This window comes from Phallusia mammillata, chromosome 3, assembly GCF_965637545.1.
Source record: "Phallusia mammillata chromosome 3, kaPhaMamm4.hap1.1, whole genome shotgun sequence".
Classification (NCBI taxonomy): Eukaryota; Metazoa; Chordata; class Ascidiacea; order Phlebobranchia; family Ascidiidae; genus Phallusia; species Phallusia mammillata.
The window spans coordinates 18215813-18233320 of NC_137254.1; the positions used below are offsets into that span (position 1 = coordinate 18215813).

General features: G+C 36.6%; 2 protein-coding genes across 4 annotated transcripts; one reads left to right on the forward strand and one right to left on the reverse strand.

Annotated features, from left to right (window-relative positions):
* Positions 1-2129: 2129 nt before the first annotated feature.
* On the reverse strand, positions 2130-6179 carry LOC145219143 (metaxin-2-like). The gene is made up of 7 exons (XM_080086537.1): positions 5953-6179; positions 5767-5814; positions 5346-5425; positions 4637-4753; positions 3833-3964; positions 3178-3386; positions 2130-2909 (listed from the first exon to the last, which is right to left on the reverse strand). The coding sequence occupies exons 1-7, from the start codon at positions 6128-6130 to the stop codon at positions 2732-2734; spliced, it is 942 nt and encodes a 313-aa protein (XP_079942663.1). The 5' UTR covers positions 6131-6179; the 3' UTR covers positions 2130-2731.
* Positions 6180-6329: 150 nt separating this feature from the next.
* LOC145220052 (ATP-dependent DNA helicase DDX11-like) lies at positions 6330-17492 on the forward strand. 3 transcript variants are annotated; one of them, XM_080087351.1, is made up of 20 exons: positions 6330-6573; positions 7558-7664; positions 7765-7956; positions 8668-8758; positions 9278-9369; positions 10336-10524; positions 10924-10984; positions 11147-11318; positions 11876-12035; positions 12281-12431; positions 12660-12742; positions 13404-13524; positions 13720-13916; positions 14286-14513; positions 14957-15106; positions 15405-15504; positions 15570-15724; positions 16439-16536; positions 16680-16815; positions 16880-17492. In XM_080087351.1, exons 1-20 carry the CDS (start codon positions 6426-6428, stop codon positions 16904-16906), a joined length of 2658 nt encoding a protein of 885 aa, XP_079943477.1. In that variant the 5' UTR covers positions 6330-6425; the 3' UTR covers positions 16907-17492. The 3 variants fall into 3 exon arrangements, with proteins under 3 accessions (XP_079943477.1, XP_079943478.1, XP_079943479.1); XM_080087352.1 differs by having other exon boundaries at positions 9284-9369; XM_080087353.1 differs by lacking the exon at positions 6330-6573 and adding an exon at positions 6669-6793.
* The last annotated feature ends 16 nt before the right edge of the window (positions 17493-17508 follow it).

The window sequence follows — 17508 nt, forward strand, 5'->3', positions numbered from 1 at the left end:
AGATTTGACCGTGGCCGGAGTTAAGTGACACCTGACTTACCTAATTTCCCACCGTTTAAGAACCAGTGTACAAAAACAAATTGAAGTGGAAAACGCAAGTTATGCGAGGAATTGTCTTTTTGTGTGGCATCGTCTCGGCAAGTAAGTTAAACAAAACCATACTTTTGATAAAGGATTTAATGCATTAGGCCAGTTGTTTTGAAACTGGGGCCCGCCATGCGATCGCAGTCTGTCCGTGATTTCGCCTGCCGTAGCCACTTCTGTTTTCTTGTGTGCATCGGGCCTAAAACAGGAATACGCGTAAACAAAATGCAACTTAAGCATCTTGTCTAGCCCAACTACACATACAGTACAGCTATTACAAAGCGAAATGACATTTTAGGTCATTGCAGTTAACTTCGCATTCATTATAGTAATTTACATTTTGGAGTCAATAAACATATATATATACAAAGTGGCTCACCAATAATCGTAAACACGACAATAAACGGCTTTTCTAATACAACCGAAGCAGCAACACCGCGCTACACGGAAGTCGGCAAAGAAAAGAACTAAACCACGTTGCGTTATCACACAAAACTGGTAGTCGATTATTACGTCACACAACGCAATAGATTGCAACACAAGTTGTACTGAGGAAATGCGGGAATCAATAGAAATCGGCAATTACTGGCAAATAAGATGTAACCAAGGATGGCAGTGCGGCTATTTTTGACCGCACCGCGTACCTCGTTACGAAGAGCGTACCGTACCACCGTACCGTACCAAATGTCAAAAATCGAAACGTACCCTACCACCGTACCGTACTTGAGGACTTGAGGTACGGTACGCAAAATCGTACCGTACCTTCAAATAAACCAATCGGAATCAGATGGCACCTAAAAGGGGGGTTGCCCCACTAAGCAAGCTTCCCCACTACAAAACCCGCTCATTTTAAATAAAAGGTTAATGTATTTACGATGGGCTCGTGAAGCGTGCATACTTTTTAATTTCAAACCATTGGTGCAAAAGAGTTTACAAGATTTGCTAACTTTATTTAACTAACTCAAGATTCAATTACAAATGCCGAGTAATCTTTGTTAATGTCATGTGTGCGTTTTAAGAATATGCCTACAGTGAGTGTAACCCCCCTTTTGCATAGTGGTCCGCCCCGCACCAAATATTAGGCAGACGTCATCAACTTTTTTAATCCTCTTTTGGTACAGTGACATTGTGATGAAATCATGTCATAAACAATTTAACTCCGATTTTCAGGCAATTTCTATATTATCTGCAAATGGTAACGATTCAAAAATGACTGTGTAATCAACATTTATAATGCGTACTAGTACGGTGGCACAGTACGCTTTTGGAAAGGACCGTGCCACGTACCGTACCTCAGCTTTTTTTGCGTACCGTACTTTTTTGGTAAAATTTGCTACTACCGTACTGTATCGTACTGCCATCCTTGGATGTAACACACATCTCGAGTTAAAAAAGGGATAAAAATAGCTAAATTTCACATTTTGGGGTTAAATCGCTGGGTCAACTGGAATGAAAGTTCACAGTGCAAAATTTTAGATATCTAAAGGTATCTACAATTGACTATCTTAAATGGTTGAGTTGAGTTTATTTCGCCGGGTGAAACAAATCGTAGCATCATAATTGCGCTAAAATATTCACCAAGCAGAAAATAGCTGCGCAACGTTGAGACGTTATAAAGCGCGACAAAGTGAAGCACAATTGGTGGATAAATGGTAAATGCGCTGCAGCTACACAGTTACTACAAGCATTATGTGGCAAATAATAAGCATGCTTTGAAAATCGCTGCTTATTGAGATTTTAGTGCCTCAATCAAGGCTGAATTAGGCATGCTTACGGCATCAACGACAGTGTTGTCACAAAACCTTTTTATTGCCGAATATTTAATAACAGCCTCCAAGTATATGACCATGGCGGATTTTTTAGCTAATTCTGCTTCAACGACATTCAGGCGTTTGGGTCACAACAAAGTTACTTAGCAAACGAACCTGACTTTTTTTAAACAAGCTCAAATTAAGCCTGAAAATTGGATAAACCAAGGGGAATCCACCGCATAAATGTGTCCGCTATGTAAAGTTAGGCCCGAATTAGGCCAGTTCTGTTTTATAAACCCATACTCGACCTAAATCACATCTGTATACAAAGCATAGCACTCCAGCCCTATTGAAGACGCTATACCGAATCATCCGTTTTCCGAGTTCATACCAGTTGTCATTTCATGTCTTAACTGCTGCTTGCAGTTTTGAAGTGTCACGAACGAGTTTATTCGCATCAACAAAATACGATTTTTTTACATATTTTTTGCAGCAATTTTTGGGGGGTTTCGTCGAAATTATTTGGTTTTACTCCGAACCTTTTGAGGTGGGTTTAGTTTTATTGCTTCAATCGACTTTTCAACATCAAGAATACGGGACTTATTAAGCAAAATCTAAGCAACAAAATATAATTTGTCTGTAAGAAGACGACCAACTTATTAAAAAACATTTTTACGCAATCAAAAGCCCCAATAGTGTTCAGTCATATTCCCCGTGTTATTTTAGAAAACAAGAAATAGAGGGTAAACCCCTTTTGGGGCCCCCAACCCCACATTTAAGCCCCGAAACCGGCTACGTTTAGGACAAGGGTGCTTGTTCCTGGTTTTGAAAGCACAAAATAGAGGGTAACCCCATTTTCCGGGTCCCACACCCCACATTGAAGCCCCCAAAATCGACTACGAGTCGACTTCTGAATTCTCATTGCAGTTCGCAAAAAAATCCCTGTCAATATTTTGACAGAAAGCAACAAGATTCCCGAATTGCTGGATTGTCTTGGCGAGTCTGTTGTCAGGCAAACTGGTTGTGATGATCGTGTAGAGATGCCCGTACACCATCGCGTCCAACTCTGTTGGTCTGAAAACATAAAACACATTCTAAACATTCGCTTTCCCATCAAAAAGAAGTGATTCTAACATGCATGTAAGGTTCAAGCGGGTTTCCAGCGAGCTTCGTGCAGTCAACCATAGCGCTTGTTACATGCACGACTTTGTACGCTTAAAGCGGGTTTTCTAACGAGCTTCGTGCAGTTAACCATAGCGCTTGTTACATGCACGACTTTGCAAGCCTAAACCGGGTTTCCTAACGAACTTCATACATATATATATTAAGTTCTGCAACTTACTTGCTGCCGAAAAAGTATTTTTTATCCGCGAGTTTTTGCGACAAAGCCGCACAACAATTTCGAACTTCCTCATCAATCGTTGTGAGAGAGTGATTGTTTGTTCCCCAACCGATGGCGTTTAAGTACGAGATCGTGCTGTGACGTTTGCGGAAACACAAGATGTGATTGAGAGGCCACGGGTAGGGGTGACCGTATCTCTTCCATGTTACCTGATGATAATGATACATTCAATACTGTGTAAGACGGCCAAGTTGAGGTTGGTGGTTCTAAACCCAGCCCAGCCCCTAAGATGGTCCAATGGTTAGTGCAACCGCCCTGTAATCGTAAGGTTGGTGGTTCTAATCCCAGCTCCGCCCCTAAAGTGACCTAACGGTTAGTAAAACCACCTTGCAATCCTAAGGTTGGTGGTTCTAATCCCAGGTAGCATACGAAGATATTCAAGTCTAGAGGCTTGTTTTCGTGTTAGACTAAACCACATAAAATTAGTTCGCATTAAAAAATGTCTACAAAAACATTATACCTGCCTCATATCCTAATAAATGTTAAGCATAAAAAATGAATTAAAACAAAATTTGCACAAAACCCACTGGTACAACCTCTGTAAAAAACACCATATAGAGTATCTTTAGACAATAATTCAATATTTATTTCAAACCTGTTTAAGAGTGTCCCTGTGCAGCCACATAATAAACAGCTCAGCTGGTATAAGAGTGTTGTTAATGAGTTGGATGTAAGCTTTCATATCTTGTTGGTCATTTTCAGATAAATCTTCACTCAATGTGATTCCCTGTGATAGGGCACAAATTATAAACAAACAAAACATGCAAAAATCAACAAAATGACAAATAAATAGTGAAACAGCGTTTAATTGAGCACAAAAAATGTAAATGCAAGTCCATACTGAGATACAAATTTCATTTGATTTATATTTTAAAGTGATATGTTTTCCTGAAGAGGACATTTTTTCCAACCCAGTGGATCTTAATACCTGGTTAAACTTTCTACCCAGCAACACAAATGCTATACAGCAGACAGCTTGACTGGGGATTTTATGAAGAATGTATATTCTTGGGCAGTGTGTTGCTCACCGAACATGTAACAAATCGGTGGTACAAAATACAGCATGGTACTGCATGTTACCACATGATACTCCATGGTACCGCATGTTATCACAAGGTAGGAAGTTTGAAAAGATGAATACGCTTTAGCAAAAAAAAAAATTTGCTGACTTTTAAAAGTGCCGATGGTTAGAGCTATGTGGGTTGGGTGAGGGTTTGTAATCAAAATGACACTAGAATCTGGTCAAATTTACACTTTTGGGGGCTTGTTCTCACATTCCACACACTTTGCGGTATTCTAAACGGTATATCATGCGGTACTATGCAGTAACATATGGTAACATGCAGTATTTAGCACCATCGATACCAACAGAAGAGATAATGTACCCAAGTCATGTTACCTTTTGTTGTACAAACTGAAATATGGGGATCGGTTCTGAAATGACAAACTTTCCACATAGAAGAACAGGAAGTTTGCCAGATGGTGAAATAAACTCAGCATTGCTTCTACCTTCAACCTAAACAACAACAAAACCTTCAACCTGAGGTGTCTGATACATGACGCCCAACATCAATTGTTTATTATATTACTGTTGGAAGGCAATACTCATTTATACATTATGCCGTGCAGCAACCAAAACAGCAACAACTTTGTGTTGAAAAATATGTAGTGTATTTTTAAAGTGCAATTTTTTTTATGTTTTACTGACATTCTTTTTCTTGTGGTTTTGTGTTTGAAAAGACAACAACAGACATTTTAGATTTCAGTAAACTTGCATACTCTGTTTTGTTGGGAATTATGAATGCTAAACGATAAAGACCAACATAAATTTGAAGAAGAAAAATTGTATATCTCAGTTATTCGCATGAAAATAAAAAACTTATTATTAAAAGTAAACAATAAATTGTGTGATGGCCTTTTGACAGGCTATGTTTCAGTGTCATATTTTGACGGCACAACAATCTAATAGAGCTCTACCACTGTGGATTACAGTGATCTTTTGAAGAAATATTTTCAATGTTTAGCGATATCTTGGTAAACACTATCAGTTTAGTTCATTTCACTTACATGAACTTTACACATAGGCTACACCGTAGAATGTTACTAACTTTTATGTTTAGATCACACATGCGAAGGAAAGCTTGAACAGCTAACGAAGCAGCGTTTTCATTGATTAGAATTTGGTTCTCTGGAAAAAATAATAAATCAAGATAATTTCACAAATAAATTAAAACAATACTGTATACTTTAGACTAGAATCAACCAGATTGTTGCCTGGTGAATGAAGGCAATAATGAACCTTATGCTCATTTGATTCAAATTTATGAACACATTTATGCTTATTGATTCAAATTTACAAACACATTTATGCTGATTCAAATTTATGAACACATAAGGATAAATGACTTGTGATCATTAATTTCAATCATACCAAAACATATTAGTTATTCAGCAAAACTGTTAGGGTGTTTAATTATAAATCACCTTCATTGAACAACAGGTGCTAAAAAAGCAGATTTTTGCAAATACCTTGATCTGGCTTGAACAGTGCTGCATCATCTGGCCAAGTTTCTGAAGCTTGAAAAACACAAACAAATTTCACCTAATGCATATTTGAATTTTGAACCACATTATTCATAAACCTTACACTTCTATAGCGTACAACAAATCCTTGTGAAAAAAACATTGCGTATTTTCAGCAAAATCAAAACTTACCCGCCATTTGGCCTAAAACTGCGTCTTGAAGTAAGGTCATTCCAACACAAAACGTGCAGCAAACCTTTTGCCTTATTAACTCACTTGTATATATTCTATAGTTACCGATATGCAAATCTAAACAACTGCTGCTTTTGGAACACTTATTGCTATAAAATGTGATAGTTTGTGGGCACATAAACTGTTATTTAGATTAGTTTGATGAAACTATTTAACAGAACACTGCTGCAAAGATAAAAAAAATGTAAAAAAATTGTCACTCATGAAAATACTATCTCTATGGAAGGGAATTTACCTATTCCGCGGGAATTTTGCAAGTTTTTGTTTTGGAAATTCCAACGCAAATGTTTCGGATTCTTTTTGTGCAGTTTTACTCAAATTAAAAGAATTAAATTTTCCTTTAAGGCTGAAAAATTATTTTTCCGAATGAAATATAATGACAAACTTTGGCACATCAGCATAGAAAACTGAAAATGAGCTTGGAAAATGCGTTAGAAAAACATTTTGTTCCTCAAAAGTTTCCTTTTCCGTTTGAACCTTATGACATTCAAGTAGATTTCATGAAAAATCTTTACGAAGCAATCGAGAACAGAAAAATCGGAATATTTGAAAGTCCCACAGGCAAGAAAGTTTGGCAATTTGCTTTCCCCGATAAAAATAAACGTAAAGTTTTTTAATTATTGTGTTGAGTTTATTTCGATTAGTGAAAGAAAACATATAAAGGTATCAACACATTTGCACTAAAACAATCCCCAAGTCCAAAAATATCTGCACAACGTTATGGAGCGCAAAAACAGTGAAGGGGAAAATTGGTGGATGATGGATAATGGCAGCTATATGAGTATACCAGCTACACCAGGGCTACTCAAACTTTCTCGCTCTGCGACCACATTTTAAAACAGAAATTTCTTCGCGACCCCTTGATGGGTTTCGCCCAGGGGTGCGCAACCTTTTCGCTGTGACGGCCGCATCACAGATCTTTATTTCACCAGCGGCCGCTTATAGCCTGCTTGCTTGTGTTTTAAAATTACTGATGTAAAGAAATACTTTTATATTATATATATATATACTATCTAATGGCGCCTAGAAAGCCTAAATTAGTTTTTAACTTGATGCACAAATTGACAGTCTTAGCTTTTATGACGTCATAATCTATATTGTGACGCTTATGATATCTGCTTTTTCGCATTGTTTGCACACAATAGGAATAAAAAGTCTTGCATGTATGGCTACTTGGCTGGTAATACTCTTTTAAGTTCAACAAATTGTGTTTAGAGCAGTTTGAAAATCAAAATATTTGGCAAAGGAATGGATGTAAACAATAAATGTACACACGTATACCATTTATTGTGACTGACATAATAACGCAAAACGTTTCGCGACCCCAAAATTATATTCGCGACCCCAATTGGGGTCACGACCCACAGTTTGAGAAGCCCTGAGCTACACCATAATACAAATGTATTAGACACAGAGACACAAAAATTGTAGTTTTAATAAAACACACTAAAATAAGTACTATTTCTATTATACAGCAGAACATTGAAACTTAATTGTTGAACACTGTGTAAAAAGTACTCATAACTAATATAAGTGTTTTAATAGGAACTGGAAAATCTCTATCATTGATTTGTGGATCTTTGACATGGCTTCGAGATCATGAAATTCGAGAAGACAAAAGAATTCAAGAGTTGTTGGAAAGTCAAAAACAGGTGAAAAAATTTGACCCCATTATTTTTTTATAATTCAATTCCTGCCTTAAATTTTGGTGAATCAAATCAATTGTAAACTATGTTTGGGATATTTTTCTAGACTTCTGAGACATCAAGTGGTGAAGTAGATTGGATCCAAGAGTTTGCTGCGAAGCAGTCGGTTCAAAGTGAAACTAACGAAGCAAAAAAGGAATCAGAAAGACGAAAAATCAGAAAGAAAAACTTGGAAGCGATACGCTGCAACAAAGAGACGTTTGATTTCAGCACAAAAACAAAACCCTTTAAAAGAAAGGTAAATATTTTTTGTGTGTTAAATAATATTTTTGAATAGCTAAGTAAGAACCACAAACATTTCGATCACCTAAAATTTTAGTTGATTGAATTCTACGTCTTAACGTTAATTGGTGTAATATTGATGTTAGAAGCTTTTTAAACACACCATTACAACTAACTCTGCAACAAATTTAAGCAATTGTAATCCATGTGCAAATGTCTAATAATGAATAAGAAAATAAGAGGGCTTCTCAACTTAGTTATAAAATCTTTGTGTAAACCAATCTTTTAATTATTACCTGTCACTAACAATGTCTTCTATTTACATCATACCAAACTGAATGCAATCGATGTATACTAGTTTTTCATTTGACATAAACCCATAAATCACTTGACATAATGGTTTACATTTTTTAAAGTTAATTTGAAAGGTCTTTTAATTATTACTTAATAATATCTTTACCTTTTACATCATAACAAACAAGCGCCATCAATGCACACTAGTATTTCATGGAATAAAATTTTCTAAATCACTTGCCATATCATCTACAACCCCACACATTTCACTGAAGGTCGCTTAGACCTACAAGTTTTTTTCAGATGAACGGGTGCATCAGGCATACATAATCCCCTAGTTGAGTCTACGGAAACAACTTTACAAATAAAAAAGCAGAATCTACGACGTTGTATTGCCTTTTTCACTTACAAATATGATTTTTCTTTATCTTAGAGAAAGAACTCTAATGATGAAACATTGGATCTGATTGAAAAAGCAAAGAAAGAAATGGAGAAAACTGAAAATGAATCTTCGCCTTGTATAGGTTTGTTAAAATATGTTTTTGATGTTAATAATTAGTTTATTTATGTCCTTGGGTTAAAATTTGAATTAACTATTAATTATTACACTAACACACCAACTTTTTAGAATCATTTTTCTGTTGTTTTTTATGATGGTAAAAATATTATTTACTTCTGAAATCAATTTCTTACAGCAAATAGTTTAGACAGATCATGTGATTTGAAAACTATCAGTTGGTTGGGCTTCAATTTAATTCATTTAGAATTTCTTAGAACACTTAGAACACTTACTAACAACTTTTATATTTAAACAATTCAAATACTCTCGCCCATTTCCAACACAGTGATTCTCAAACCATGTCATTTTAAGTGTATTTTTAATAAGTTGCAATTGTTCTTTTATGCTTCAGGGTTTGATAACTTAATGTGGATGTGTATAACAATGCTAGAACTTTATTTAGAGTTTATTTGCTGCCTAATGCAGTCTTACAAAACACATTTTTAAAAACCACCGATTAAGATGTTACAATTTTTATCTTGAGATGAAGATTTGGAGGATCTAGTTTTGGTGGATTATGAGAGCAATGATGAAGAAGAAACAAAACAAGATGATGAAGATAGTCACATGACAAGAGTAAGAAAAAATATTGGCCAAGTGGTTTTCATTTTTAATGTATTGCAAATTTTTTTAGTTTTAATGGTAATTTTCACTCGATTTTAATCAGAAACTGTGTGTTCTAATCCTATGTCAGTCGCTGGTTTTTCCCTAAGAAAGAAACTTAAACGACATTGCTCCAACCCAATGGTTCCCGATGGGTTGAACTATAATTAAGTCACGAACTGCCGAAATAATCCAATGAAAAATGATTTATCAGAAAAAAACAGGCAGACGGTGGACTTGTTTTTAGCAAAATGCATTCAGTTGTTGCCCCCCTACCCCCCTTACCCACCCCAACGTAAAAATGATTAAAACAAACAAAACTGTCAGTGAGTTTGTATACAGTGCAAAGATTCATTTTGCACTCAGTAACTGCAATTTTAAAATCCAAAAAAAAATCAAAAAGGTTTCTGTATATGTGCTCTCTGGCAAGTTTGATTTTCATAAAATTCCTGGCTTTGTGTTTAAACTTATGTTTTGCCCAATCATCACGAGTTGCACATAATTTCAATTTAGCTGAGTCAGAAAAACTTAAAACCTGTTCTGAATGATATGCTGCAGTTGTAAACAGTGCACACTGTTTCGACAAGTCTCATCAGTGCAGCTGGTGACAAGAGGCAGGATGTATTGGCTGGTGTAGCCGTATAACCGCACTCCAGTTTGTTGAAAGTAACAGGCTGTAAAGCAATGCCTCACTACTTCTATTTGATGCCATAACTGGGCATAAACTACAGAGGATCTGAATGTTTCGCTGACTCGGCAAAACTGGATATTAGGTTCCAAATATTTGAGGACAAATACTTAACCTACATATTTGTTTGCAAAATAGTATAATTAAACATAAATGTTGATGCCAGACTACAATTTGTGATTTTCTATGCAATGAAACAGAATTTGTTACATATTTCAAATTTCCTTCAAACAGATTCAATTATTTTCCAGATTTACTTTTGCAGCCGAACCCACTCCCAACTTTCCCAGTTTGTTCAGGAGCTTCAAAAATCACCATTTGGGGGCGCTCTTCCTGTCGAAGATGGGAGGGAGCCATTTCAGATAACCATGGCGACACTGGGCTCTCGAAACACGTTATGCATCAATGAATCTGTGCGGAAATTAAAGTCACTGCAGTTGGTAAGTTTTAGTTTGATTTTGGTATTTTCATAATACTTTTGGTATTTGTTTGATTTTGGTATTTCATGTACAGTAAACCTTGCTTAATCCGGACCTATTGGGACTAAAAAATGATGTCGATTCGTTCAAATCTTACCACATTACTAATCATTTGTACCTCAAGTTTTGTCCGAATTAGGAGAAGATCCAGATTAACCGATGTCGATTAGTTAAAGCCTCACCACATTACAAATCATTTGTACCTCAAGTTTAGTCTGAATTTGGTAAAGATCCGGATTAACAGATGTCGATTAGTTAAATCCTTTAAATCGTTTGTACCTCCAGTTTTGTCCAAATTAGGTGCAGATACAGATTATGCAATGCAAAACAGATTGTATAAAAAACTTTATTTGTTTGCAGATTAATGACCGATGTCTGGAAATGCAAAAGAACTCAAACAAAAAAGATATTTCTCAAACAGGTAAAAACTTTGATTTTTTTTTTGTCTTTTTGTCTGAAATTTAGTTTTTCAAAAATAATTTGTTATTTTTGAAAGTAACAAAATATCATTTTAGTTTTACAAACTGTGTTTTTTCTCCAAACGAATCAATCTTTAAATTCAAAAAAATTCCTTTAATTTCAGATCCACCGAAACGGCGCAAGCGTTCCACCGTTGCCACGACTACGTGCAGTTACTATAACAACCACAAGGGAGCTTCGCAACTGACCAATCAGATCGTCGCTCAGGTCACAGATATTGAGGAGGTTGTAAAACAGGGAAAGGCCCTTGGGGCGTGTCCTTATTATGCATCAAGGTGAAAAAATGATTCAATGTAATGCATCATAGTTGCGTGTGTTAGTAGTTGGTGGCTTGCCTTGCAATTGTAAGGATGGTGGTTCTAATCCCAGCTCGGCCTCCAAGATGGCCCAGTGGTTAGTGCAATCGCATTGCAATCCTAAGGCTGGTGGTTCTAATCCCAGCTTGTCCTCTAAATGACCCAGTGATTTGTGCAACCGCCTTGTAATCGTAAGGTTGGTAGTTCTAATCCCAGCTCGGCCTCTAAGATGAAACAGTGGTTAGTGTAACTGCATTCCGATCGTACGGTTGGTAGCTCTAGTCCCAGCTTGGCCCCTAAGATGAAACAGTGGTTAGTGTAACTGCATTCCAATCGTATGGTTGGTAGCTCTAATCCCAGCTCGGCCCCTAAGATGACCCAGTGGTTAGTGTAACTGCATTGCAATTGTATGGTTGGTGGTTCTAATCCCAACAACGCATTGCCAATAGACCTAAAACGGCAGCTCGACAAAGGACTCATTGTGAGCGGAAAGCATATGATTAGAAACAAATAAACAAAGGTGTTTATTTTGACAGACGTGCAGTGCCTTTCTCCCAACTTGTGGTGCTTCCCTATCAATCCCTTCTACACCGAGCTACGAGGGAAGCTTCTGGTATCGAGCTTAAAGATTCGGTTTTGATTGTGGACGAAGCGCACAACCTGATTGAAGCTGTCAACTCTATGCATTCTGTCAAGGTGATCTCTGGTTGTGTGAAAAGTAGTGGGTTCAATTCCCACCTATACCACTTGCTCTTACAAAGAAATACAGTTATTAAATGTTGCTTTACACTATCGGGATAAAACTATAATTATTTGGTATAGTTTCAAATTATTCTCTTACAGGTCAGGGTTTTTTGACCTCTTGTTTTAATATTGGACAATTAAACTGTAATAAAACAGAAAAACTATTTGATAAATTTTTAATATTTAAATTTTTTTAGGTCACTTTGAAACAATTGAATCAGTCCCACAACCAACTTCTTCAATATCGACAAAAATTTTCCAAACGATTGAAAGCAAAGAATTTGTTTTACGTGAAACAACTTTTGTTTGTCCTTCAACATTTGAGGGATTTTATTGATACAAAACCAGGTATGACGTCATAATATACTTTGTCATGTTTACAGTCCGTCAAAAAAATGTAATGTTTAAAAATGTTAAAATTTCATTAAAAACGTAATACTGCTCCTAACTTCTTATAAGCAGTTATTATCATTCCATTTTAAATTATTTTTTAACAACATATAGAAACCAAAAAACAGGTCATTTTAGTTTGAATATCTGTGTTAGTGTTGTTTTAAAACATGCAATTGTGTTTAGAAAATCCATCTACAACCGAAAACTTGTTGACAATCAATGACTTTCTCTTTCAAACTTCTTTAGACAATGTCAACTTTTTTAAGGTCAGATTAACTTTATGGCGTAATATTGTGGAGGTATATTAACAAATTTCTGAAGATTTGTTTAACGTTGTTTTGTGGAAAAAGTTTCTTTTTTTCAACTGTATTATTCCTTTTCATAATCTAAAATATAACAGCATCCATCAAACTCATGAATAGTAAGTAAGCTGCAGACAGTGGATACCGTTTGAATTTATAAGGTCTGCTCTGTGGTTTAAGCTCAGTTGTGGCATCGAACAGAAATTGTGAGGGATGGTTTTCAGTCTGTTACGCCCAACAAACTGGAGTGCCGTTGGATGACTACACGAGCCAATAAGGCCTATGTCTTGTCACTAAGACCTTAAAAGTTGAAAGAGTGTGCACTGTCTGCAGCCTACTTATGATTTAAAATCAATCAAAAACATGTTTTTTAGATGTTTTATAGTAAGGTTATACTTTTGTTGTTGCAAATTTTTTTATTTGTGACTAAACAAAACACTTTTTATAAAGCTACACAAACCAAACCACATTTTAGCACTTGAAATGTACATTTTTGATCAGTTAACAATTGCACGTATGTTGTAAGTATTACAAATGATATATGTGTGTAACCATCATGGTATAGCATGTGTACACAAATAGCAAGTATATGGGGAAGCAAATATTGTCACGTTTTGTTGCACAGTTGATGAAATATTGTCGGAGAAGTGGAATCGCAAAAAAACTTTCGGGATTTGTTGAAAAGTTTGAAGATTTTGTTGAAAAGAAATCTTCTTTGTCAACTTTTCTCGAGGACACGAAACAAAGTAGGTGAAAGTTCAACCAAGATATGTATCCACTTTTGGGTGGTTGAAAAAAAAATCCAATCGATTTTCAATCACATCGCACATGCAAAACTGAAATAAAACGCTTTATTATTATTTTGATGAAATATTGGTGTTAGTTTTAATGTAAATAAATTGTTTTTTACATTTTTTCACGCAACGTTGAATTTTTTTCAGCCAGTTCATTTGAACCGATCACCAACAGCAACCACAACGTCACAATGAGATCTCCACTCATGCATATCGAGTCCTTCCTAGCGGCGATGACTTCATCCAGCGTGACGGGCCGTGTTGCCATGACGATGGGTGACGTAGAGCGAAGTTTAAGGTTTCTGCTTCTCAACCCTTCAGATCACTTTAAAGATATTTTAGATGTAAGTGGTTTTCTATTTTTATTTTTAAACTTTTGCGACATTGCTCTTTAGGCCACCTATCGATATCTACAACTTTTTGTCTGGTGTGAGTTATGGCGTAGGTAGCTCTACCCTTAAAATTGGATAGTTTGAGTCGCTAAGTTTCAATGTCGCTTAAGTAGAGACACAAGCGGTCGTGGTGGGATTAGAACCAACAAACTTGTGTCTTTTTCCTATATCAATGCTTTGAAAGTTATTTCTGTGCATTAGAACTGCGTTACCATGTAAAATCAGGTGGTACCATACGCTTTCATCCGTAAATAATGCAAATTGTTTCTTTGTTCCAGGTCTTCATATTTGTAACACTAAAACAAAACTTAAATGTTCCAGAATTGCCGATCTTTAATATTTGCTGGTGGAACGATGCAACCGTCGTCATGCCTGATTGATCAATTACTTGCTCAAGCGGGAAACTCGCATCACCGGTCACGCATTGTCGAGTTCTCGTGCGGTCACGTGATCGACGGAGCGAAACAGCTGCTCCCTTTGGCGCTCTCTAGCGGACCAAGTGGTGAAACTTTTGAGTTTACTTACGACAAGCGAGGAAACCCGAAATTGGTTGGTTTGTGCTGCAATGAAGTTCAATTGAAATTCCGCCCTAAGCACTACATAATACGTGGACCGTATCCGAGTCCAAATAGATCTGAATCGTAACATTTCGACATATTACGCTTACAGTATCCGAATTTGAATCTTGAATTTCCACATACTACTCGGATTGGATTCGAATTCAAAAAAGTTAAGAAAAAAATTTAAACTTCCCTGTTACTTTTCGAATCGGATTAGAATCCAAAGTGCTCGGAATCTAAACACCCCTACATACTATCCTGATTGGATTCGAATCCTTGACACATTTCCCCGATTCTACCGATTTAAACCGATTCTACCGATTCTACCGATGAAACCGATTCTACCGATTCGTATCTCGACTTTCCCAGAAGCTAATAGCTTTTCCGGATATTTTTACCGAATATCTGAAACATTTCTCCCGTTATTTATAGATTGATGAAATCGGTCGAACTCTGCTCAACGTTTCGAATCTTGTTCCGGGTGGAATCGTTTGTTTTCTTCCTTCCTACGAATACGAAGCGGTTGTTTATAAAAGGTGGACCGAATCCGGGATTCTGTTAAAACTAGAAGCAAAAAAGAAGGTTGATCAATTCATGACTTTCATGTTTGTTTTGTTATGGTAAAACAGAGTTGCAAATTTATTACCAAAAAAATCAACGTTTTTATTATAGTTCGCAACCTTTGCTCATGTATTGCAGTACAGCTTGGTATGTCGTGTCACAATCTAATCATTGTAGAGCTGCTTAAAGTGCTTTGCGAATAAAACAGGGTATTTTCGAGTATTTGATCTTGAACAACACGAGTACTCACATTAACTAAAGAGTTTACTCTGTAACTCTTCATGTGCGGGTAAATTTCATATCAATTTCTGTTCTCCAGATTTTCAGAGAGCCGAAAAAATCTGACGAGCTCCAGCAAGTTTTAAACCAATATTCGAAATGTATTGAAAGGACAAACTTTACCGGATCTTCGATAACAGGTTGTTTGGTTTTGAAGCATTAAATTTGCATTTTAATAACTGCATGTTTTCTGCCACGTGTTAAGGAGCAATTCTGCTAAGCGTGGTTGGCGGGAAAATGAGCGAAGGAATCAACTTCTCTGATTGGCTGGGACGCTGTGTCGTCATGGTCGGCTTACCTTACCCGAATCTTCACTCGCCGGAGCTGAAAGAAAAAATCAACTACCTCAATAAAAATATGGTGATAAACGAGCTTTGTGCAGTCAACCATAGCGCTTGTTGCATGTACGACTTTGCAGGCTTAAAGGGGATTTCCTAACGAGCTTCGTGCAGTCAACCATCGTGCTTGTTACATGCACGACTTTGCTCATTTAAAGCGGGTTTCCTAACGAGCTTCGTGCAGTTAACCATCGTGCTTGTTACATGCACGTCTTTGCTCATTTAAAGCGGGTTTCCTAACGAGCTTCGTGCAGTTAACCATCGTGCTTGTTACATGCACGACTTTGCTCATTTAAAGCGGGTTTCCTAACGAGCTTCGTACAGTCAACCATAGTGCTTGTTACATGTACGACTTTGCAAGTATAAAGCGGGTTTCCTTACGAGCTTCGTACAGTCAACCATGGCGCTTGTTACATGCACGACTTTGCAAGCTAAAGGTGGTTCAATAACGACCTTCGCACAGTCAACCATAGCGCCTGTTACATGTACGACTTTGCACATTTAAAGCGGGTTTCCTAACGAACTTCGCACAAACTGGAAAATGGAGTCTGGTGTGGCAATGAAATCGATTCCCTGGCACCTCGCACGCGGCCTGATCTCAAAACGCGTTGTGACAAGCAGGACCAGTTTCGGAGCAGGTCGACTCGAGCGACTAAGTTCAACCATAGCGCTTGTTACATGCACGACCGCTTTGAAGTGGTAACAATTGTATTTTAATTGTGTAATTCTTTTTCAGCGAAATGACATTAGCGGTCGAACTGCAGGTCAGGTTCATTACGAAGACCTCTGCATGAAAGCTGTCAATCAATCAATAGGGCGGGCCATCAGACACAGGTACTGACTGAATGTAGTTGGTGGTTTAATTCCAAGCAGGATAACTTTTGAAACTCTAACGCCAAATAGTGGTCATAGAATATAAAAAAAAATTGTTTTAAATCAACAACCTACACTGCAACCTCAGACCTTTTGTTTCCCAGAAACGATTATTCCTGTGTATTATTGCTGGACAAACGATATCATAAACATTCGGTTGAATCTAAGTTGCCAAAATGGATTTCGGAACATTTGCAAAAGTTGAACCAGTTTGGAAAAGCTTGCGTTGAGATCAGAAAGGTGACAAAAATGACTAGAATTAATTTGTTGTTATTTTTGTTTTAATGAAATATATTTGTTGCAGTTTTTCAAAGACAAGAAAATATCTTGAAATACACGTGCAAAAAACAGCATTCTTTCTGCCAAAGGTCGTTGTCCCTGTCATACGCGGAGAACTGGATCCCGTTGTGATAATTCATTACATCAATAAGAGTTGAAGACGATATATAACCAGAAATGCTTTCAGAAATTCTTACAAGATTTCTACACAAATTCCAACTCTTCAAATATATTAACCCTTGTCAAACTTGAGTGTATATTGTCTGTTGAACAGTTGGCGATTAAGTACGTTTTCAACTTTTTAATAGTTGGCAAGGACAAATTACGTATTTTCGTAAATTTTGATACTTCAACTATTTTATCGCTTAAATCTATCTTAGGTATCTTATTACAATATTGACTAATATTAACTAGAAAAGAAAATCTTTATGCCGTAAAATATTACGGCATAAAGATACGTGTGTTTGTTCACCTGTATTCGGCAAATGTCTCTTGGTTGCCGAGGTTGTCAAATCGAACTCGAGAGAAAGATTTTGACTGAGTTATCGCGTGAATTTTTCCAAACCTACGTAAGCAAAAGCATGTGAGCAAACGTACATAGCTTGCTGAAAACAAAACTCAATTGAAACTTCGATAAATCTTGTTTGTTCATGT